Genomic DNA, 8392 nt, shown 5'->3' with positions numbered 1-8392 from the left:
CGTTACACATCAGATTTGAGGACTTTAGGCACCGTTCAAATAAACCTGGTATTTCAAAAAGAAGCACAGATTTCTTTCTAGAAGTGCCTGGATCCATTCAATAAGGATTGTTAATGATGATTCGCTGTCTTAATACATACATATTAAATACTTTATTTGAAATATAAAAGTTTTCAGTTCCCAAAYGGGATTCATGTTTAGTTACAATGAAAWTAGATGTAGTGTAACGTCATGAATAAAAGACTAGAAACAAAATGTTTGGTGGTTCTGTTGACAAAGGGYTGACATGTTTCAACTGCATCACTAACCAATTTGCTTATTAAACATCTGAGTTCAGCTCTTGGACACATTAGAGCATGTCTGGTAGAGGAACAWGAAAATCCAACAGTTCAATGCAACAGATGTTCTTTGTACGGCAAACCCAAAGCACAACTTGAAATTTTCAGATTGTTGAACTCCTTAAATGTTCAGTTACCTTTTCTTCTTTACAGAAAGCACAATTGAATGTCAAATTAGTGTTGGATGTATTGTTTTTCCTGCTTATTTAAAACACAAACTAAGGCTTTTGAGAGAGAGACTGGACATACCAAAGTGCAACTTTCTTACAACAATAACAAAGTGGATGTATTTCATGGAAACCATACGGTGTGTTTGTGTCTGCAGGGGGAACAGGTGACCATGTATGATGTTGTGCCAACAATGCGACCAGTGGTTCTGATGGGACCGTCATTGAAGGGCTTAGAGGCGAGTTTCTTCTGACATTTGATTCAATTCAACAATTTTAGCAAAAACTCATAACAATTGTCACYTGAAGACAAACAGGATTAATTCATAGCAGATAATGAAATAAATCCAGWTTTTTCCAATTACATCYCATCATGTAGTCAGATTTAGATTCTAGTATGTACAGTCCAATTCAATCTAAAAAAAAWTATTAAATAATGAYAAAATGAAAAATAAAWACATTTCTTCATACCTATTAGTAAAARGTTAACTGTCTAATAAAGCCCAATCAATTGCCTAGAGAGCCATMTTTCAATATGAACAAGCTTTTGCCGGTATTCCAGAGGAGCATCTCCTGTCTAATAGAAACAGCAGAAACAGGCTAAGTAAAAGAGGAAACACTGGCTCTGGAGCACCTTTTTGAAGGTGTGGGGGGAGAAACAAAAATACAAAGGAATTCATTAAAGCTTTGTCAAWGATGACATCCAAATAGGAGATTCGGCTAAACACAATAGGACACGTCAGGTCGGGYCTATGGGACAGAATAAGAACGATTATACAAAGATAGATGCAAAGCTCTATCAATAGCTCCATTCAGGAAAGCGACCCAGGTCACGTTGTAAACAAAGGAAAACAAAGAGAGAGCACAATTAATGATAATTGCAAGTAGTTTGTAAATTAATAGTAGCAACTAACAGCCAAGCGAGTCAGCATGGCACGACAATAACAAGCCATCAAGCTGAATTATTATTTTTCTTTGTAATTCTAGGTTACTGACATGATGCAAAAAGCACTATTTGACTTTCTAAAACACAGATTTGAAGGAAGGTAAGTACTTCTTTGTCATTGTCAAACTTGTTTTTATGCACAGTRAAACATAACAAGAAAGTTGTGAAATAATGCTTGCTATCTCTTCAGAATCACTATTACAAGGGTGACGGCTGACATCTCGCTGGCTAAACGCTCCATCCTCAACAACCCTGGCAAGAAGGCCTTAATGGACCGGTCCAACACACGCTCTAATTTAGGTCTGTAGTTTTTCATCCAGCAGTGCAGAGCACTAATTATCCTTGGGAATTCTTTCATTTTAATAGGAATACATGTATAAAACACAACTCTAATGGCTTCACTCATGGAAAAGTCAACTAAATCAGTTCCAAAACAAGTTAATATAATTGCTTTCTGGAAAACTTGACTTCCCTTGTGGCATCCCCCACATTTTTAAAGTCCTAATTAAGTTTTTTCTCATTCTATTTAAATTAGTTTGAAGTGAATGTGTCAGAGCTATTTTTGTCTTTTGGCTTCTGTTGCTGCTCAATTTTTGCCTTTAATATACAGAGTTGCCACAAAGTTAAATCAAGCAGATCCTAAATCTGGAACCATGATGGGTGTTCTACGCTGTTGAGTATAGTTGTACTGTTATCTCAAAGATGTGGGTAATCTCAAGGATGTTTCCGAGAACCCAAGTAACCCAAACCTCAAATGAGTCACGGCTTTGTGATGCTGAGATAGAGATAGACTTTTTGTGACTTTGCTTTTACAGAATGTCTCATGAAAGCTGCTTTGCTACTAACACCATAGCCAGTAACTAGCCTGTAGCCTCCACAGATCAGGCTTACTTCGGATTGAGTGGATTGAGTGGGTTCTTAATCTGTCTGTGATCCTCAGAGCTTTGAGACCTCTGATGCTTTTTCTTGTTTCTTGCTCAGCAGCTTTTAGCTTGCATGTTCCTGCTTCGAGAAGCAAATGACTTAATAAGAGAAACGTTATTCGCTTTTATCTCCTGGACATAGTGGATGTAATAAATAATGTTTGAAACAATAGTTAGTTGTTTTCACCATGCCATAAAATATATATTTACTGTGAATGTTCATAACAAACCCCCATCGCTAAAAGGATGGTGTTCGCCAATCAGATCAGCTTTGCTTATTCTTATATATTTCTACCAGAACCAGAAAAATCTTAGTCAGAAATTTAAACTGCAGCAGTCTGTCAGTTAGAAAACTCCCCAGTTTTAAGAAGTTTGATCTTGTTCAAACCAAGCAGATGTTTTGGGTATTTTTACCTTGTGACATTATACCGTAGAATAGTCACAACCATCTCCCTGTCTACCCTGTGATCCTTTCTACCCATTTCAATAGAGGAGGAGGAAATCAGTTAAAACAAGAGCAGGGATAAGATTTACTTGCTTTTCTCTTGTCTCTCTCATTGCCGTCTCATCCCAGATGCTGCCGGTATGTACGACTGAAAGCACTGGCTCTCCTTGTGTTTTTGACAGCTCCACCTCCTTTCTGTTCTTCCTCTCATTTACCTCATGCTTGTATCAGCTGCTGCTACCCTCTCACTTCTGTGTGCTTCATTTATAGTACATGTACACAAAAACTGACTTCATCCTGTGCAGCTTTGAAATATATAGCTAAAGTGCATTGAAGTGCTTTTGTGTGAGTGGGTTGTCGGATATGTTTTAGGACTAAAACTTGATGTCCTTTCCCGCTCTCCCTCTAGTGGACAAGTTTTAATATTACTCCTGCCATGAGTTGAAGAAATCTTGACGCGTCTACCTTTGTGGTGGGAAGAAATAATACATATTATAATAACAAAAAACACAATATTTTAGTGCAAGGCTTTTGGTGAGAGCTGCCAAGGTCTTATTTTATTTTGTTGTGTAGAAAATGCTTTTTTTTTTTTTTACATGCGTTTTATTTCTGACGTCAATTGTCATTTGCTTTGTTTATTAGTTGTTTACAAGTTCATGTAAAGCAGAACATTTTTTGCTAATCATTTCTCCTATGTGGCCAGACTGTTAACAGATTTAAATCTAAAATAAATTATCTTCATAACAAATTAGTATTTATTTAAAAGTAAAGCAACTTTTTACATGTATTATTATTATCGAATTGTTTAAAGTTACTGTAACAGTTTTTCTATAATAGTATAGAATAAGATAAAATATGAGAACAGAGTTATAAAGATCTAGAACATTCCTACTATTGCCAGTCTAAATATGTGTACTATCATATTTAGAGGTTTCCAGTGAGAKCTTGTTGSATCATGTATATTTTATGTTGTCTTAGAGTTGCAAGCTTACATTTTGTGTTTCTGCAGCCCAGATCCAAGGGGAGGTGGAGCGAATATTTGAGCTGGCCCGGAGCATGCAGCTAGTGATTTTGGATGCAGACACAATTAACCACCCACTGCAAGTGTCCAAGACTTCACTTGCTCCAATTCTTGTTTATGTGAAGATATCTTCACCAAAAGTAGGTTTTATCAGTCAGGTGTAYGAATTTCTCTAAATCTGTACACCTTTTTTGCCCTGCATTTGTCAAAAGAAATACAATACTTACATTTTTTTTTACTTGTGTTCTATTTTGTGTTGTGTAGGTGCTGACGAGACTCATCAAGACAAGAGGAAAATCTCAAACCAAACATCTTAACGTTCAACTTGTGGCAGCAGACAAGCTGGCCCAGTGTCTGCCGGTGAGCGCCATCTGTTGGAAATTGTTAAAAACTACAACTGCTTTTTTTTTCTGTTCAAGAAATGAAAATCTGGTTAATGCCATGTGTTGATGTCAAATCATTTTTTTATCTTCTCCAAAACCAAGTGTGATACTTTGTTAAAATCAATGCTGAGTAGCTTTAACATGCAGTAAAATAACAGATGCTGTTTTTTTTTCTCTATCAGTCTTACATCCCACTTTACTTGACCACCAGTGAAGTTCAATAAATTGCAGTATTAATTTTCCTGGATGATAGATAGTTGTGTTGACACACAGTGCAGATATAGTTTGCGATAAACTTACTCCTGCATTAAACACACATTTACTACGCTGTCCAATGCATCCTGGTGTTGACATTTTGTTCTATTTCTTTCTCACCTTCTGTTGCCTGTAGGAAATGTTTGATGTCATATTAGACGAGAACCAGCTTACTGACGCCTGTGAGCACATCGCCGATTACCTTGAATCTTACTGGAGAGCAACGCATCCACCAGAGATGGAGCCTTCAAATGCACTTGTAGCACAGCTGGCTGAGAACACATTGCCTGCCTCTCCAACAGTACCGGTGCATAAAACACACAATTTATACTGTGAAAACATACTGGAATATATAAAATACTAYTTAAAATGTTCCTATCACCTCATCTCATCAAACTTCATCTCATTCGTGTGATGTGTACAGATRTTTGTTTGAATTTAGAGAAGCTTTAGATTTTTTTTTTTAGCATTATTTTTGCTTCATCTGTATGTGTTTCCACCAGTCCACCTAACATTTTAATTTCATGTCTTCTCATCCTACTACTATGCAAAGTTGAAGAAGAAATGAAATAGGTCAACAACTGGTGAGTGAGAGTTATTGAAATATTACTGTAATTGTTTTTTAGTTATGGGAAAAATGTAGAACCTCAAATACATGGTTTTATATAATGTCTGTAATTTGTAGCCTATTATAGTTAGATGACTGCTTGATAGAAATAATTTTAATTTAAAAACCTGCCCACTTAATGACAACCACAACACCAGAATATATTATCTTAGTGAGCTGACCAGTGGTTGTGTAAGCTACTAGCAGTGAATGGAAGCAACTGAAAGTCTCGGTTTCCTACGCATGTGAGGTTTTAATTAAAGTTTAAACATGTTCTCAAAAGAATGTTTCTTCTTTTAAACAAATCCAGAAGAAATCCAGGTCAAAGTTTACATTTAAGCTGAAAATGAAAATGATCCATCTTGTCATTTTGAAAATGTGTCACCCATYTTCCTCACATTGTTTTCATTGTTCACATTGACCTCTCCACATCYTCTCTGTGATTTGGATTTGCAAGTTACTCATTTGTATTGTGTGACTAGTTAAATTATATCCATCTGGTCCTTTTCCTKAAAGGATGAGCAGAAGAGTAAGAAGCCGGCTGCCTCCAAGAGGAAGGGCTCACGTGGGAACCACCCAGACAAGGAGACCCCACCCGCCCCGGATCAGGAGGACAGAGTTGAAGAAGGCCAAAGAAAGGAAGAAGAGGAGCGACTTCTGAGGACAGAACCAAAAAGACCGCAGCACACCCACCACCACCACCACCACCGCCGCCGGATGGAGCACCACAGCCACGCCCAGCACAGCCAAATATCTGGTGGCRTGAATGTAAAGTCGGGCAGAGATTACAGCCAGAGGCCTCCAAGGAGACCCCTGCATGAGGAGAGGGACGACGAGGTGGAGGAAGCGGTGGTGGAGGRCGATGAGGAGGAGATGCACTACAACCACCAGGGTCATAACCATCACCACCACAGTAGCAACCACCACCATCATCATCACCATCATCACCAACGCCATCGTGGCCAGCTGCATGACAGGGAAGGCCATGAGCAGGAGCACAACGAACGCAACCGGCATCAGAGGCATCACCAGCACATCCCAACACGGACACACCATGCAGGCCTCTATCCTGCACACAACCACCACAACTACCACCACCAGGGCAGAGATCGGGACAGAGACAGATACAAGGACAGGGAGAGCGATTGGGATCGAATCAGAGACAGAGACGCACGTCRGTGGCACAAAGATTCTTACATGGACGACTGACATGTTTCTACTCCCAAGCGGATGCACAGTTTTATGCTGCCCATTTTATAATGCACTCATAGGTGAAACAGTCATTTTTGAAGGTAATCTATTCTTTCATACTGTTTATTACTCTTTAACACTATTTCGTTCTCTCCACACAGCCTGATTCACTTGATCTCCTACGAAAACAGAAGCAAACTACAAATTCTAATTCAAACCCTAAAAGGGGGATTTGCTTCTCAAACTGTGTTGCCAAGCAGATTACAAGTCTCTGCAACATTTCCAAGTCTGCATGCATTTGTAGGAAGTATTTCCAATATTTATTTCAGTTTTTGCAATTTAAAAGCATTGGATTTTACCATAAATAGTTACTGAGAAACATTTACCATCTCATGAATTCTGGTAAGAATTGAACATCAGATTTGGAGGAAACAAAGAAAAAGAACAATGCACTGCAGCCTTTATAAAATGAGGGCATAGATGGAACCTTTCATTGACTCAGGAGTGCCTGACTTTTCATATGATTTCTGTAATCTCCAAATACATTTTCCAAAACGCTACATAAAATCTAGCCATCTTTGTTTCAGTCTCAAGGTTGTCCCTCTGCATCTGTAGTTGTGCAGTTTATTGACATTGAATAAATATTTCAAAATTGCCATCCCTAAATTTTTTTCCCTTTTGATCAGGTGAAAAAGATGATCCTTAAAGCATTAGGAGGCATCTGTAATACAAAAGTCTGTCTTTTTCTCTTTCACATTATGTGCCTGCTGTGTTTGTGGCTGAAGGTAACATTTGGGTTGTGCAGATTTTTTTCTGTATTATTGATCTGGCACAAACCTACCATTGTCGACGGGCATCTTTGCACTGTGACATAATCAGTGCTGTTTGCTTTATAAATTAGATGCAGAGACGGTGCTGACACCTGGAGCAAATAATGTGCAAAAATCTGTACCTAAAAGCAATTTCAGCGCAGCCCTGCTGAATAATCCCATATGCATTTATTTTTTAGCCTTTACAAAACAGAAATTAGACACTTTTATCCTCATTTACGTTACGGTTCTTTTTATTTTTTACGCTTATCTGGACAAAAGAAAGTTTTCTTCAGTATAATTTTAACATAAATGAAAATAACAAAACAATTATTTTTGTATTCCATTTTTATTGTCAATTCTTCTTTACATATTGATCAAATATGATAAACAATTCACATACCTTTTWCAAATTTACATCATCAACACTAGGCAATACATTTATCAGTCATCAAAAATGTTTAAAAATCATTAACTTCCTCCTTAATCAAAACCACAATCATGAAGATAACTTAAAGAATTAACTGGAGACAGCTAATCGTTTATAGAAAAGTTTAGCTAACGAAGTTCTAATTGCTCATTAGTTTCTGTGTAGCAGATATTTGAATTTCATCTTTAGTTTGGATTGGTCTTAAAGTGAAGTCATTTAAAATTTTGCAAATCAAAATTTCAGCATTGTACAAAAAAAACCCCCAATTTCTTTCTGAATATTTCAATTACATATTCAGGAAACCACTTTATGTGTTTTTCCCTATTAAAATGTTTCCTTCACATTTGCACTTTAATTAGTCTCTGAACGCTATTGCTTTATTTTACTTTAAGCACTAAAACCTAAATATAGTACATATAATTTTAACACATTTTCTGCTCTACTTTTGGAAAAGTCTGAACCTATTTGCTGTCTTGCATTTGGTCTGTCTGGAAGCATGACTAATCTTGTGGTCACACTCAGTGTATGCAGGATAATCTATGCATTTTGTTGTGATAAAACATGTTGCTTGAATACAATCTATGCATTTGTACATACTTCATAATTGCCTTGMWATTTAAATGAAGGGAGGACTTGAGAGTCTGTTACATCACYAAGTACTGTAGACCTAATGAGTATGACTGCATCGAGTAAACAAGACTGATTATTCCTTTGTAGATTTATTTTGTTTATATAATTTTGTACAGCATTCAAAAGTTCATTTTGACAGGTATGTATTCTATTGTTAAAAATCATTAAAATATATTATATGCTGTCTGACATTTCATTTAAGTACAGGAGCCCTTGTGTGACATTTTACTGTGTAAATTGAGTTTTG

At 37.0% G+C, this 8392-nt stretch overlaps 1 protein-coding gene across 1 annotated transcript in view; it reads left to right on the top strand.

The window, feature by feature from the left end:
• Window positions 1-8327, top strand: part of cacnb2b (calcium channel, voltage-dependent, beta 2b) — a 16150-nt gene extending 7823 nt beyond the window's left edge. Inside the window, exons 8-14 of the mRNA XM_017310202.1 lie at window positions 1493-1551; window positions 1642-1751; window positions 2949-2957; window positions 3829-3980; window positions 4105-4200; window positions 4615-4785; window positions 5602-8327. Of these exons, the coding sequence (XP_017165691.1) occupies window positions 1493-1551; window positions 1642-1751; window positions 2949-2957; window positions 3829-3980; window positions 4105-4200; window positions 4615-4785; window positions 5602-6294 (1290 nt within the window). The 3' untranslated portion in view covers window positions 6295-8327. The remainder of the gene's footprint in view (window positions 1-1492; window positions 1552-1641; window positions 1752-2948; window positions 2958-3828; window positions 3981-4104; window positions 4201-4614; window positions 4786-5601) is intronic.
• Window positions 8328-8392: the final 65 nt, after the last annotated feature.

Source organism: Poecilia reticulata, linkage group LG17, assembly GCF_000633615.1.
Source record: "Poecilia reticulata strain Guanapo linkage group LG17, Guppy_female_1.0+MT, whole genome shotgun sequence".
NCBI classification, from domain to species: Eukaryota; Metazoa; Chordata; class Actinopteri; order Cyprinodontiformes; family Poeciliidae; genus Poecilia; species Poecilia reticulata.
Note: the sequence above shows the minus strand (reverse complement) of the source record. Positions and strands in the feature narration are given on the sequence as shown.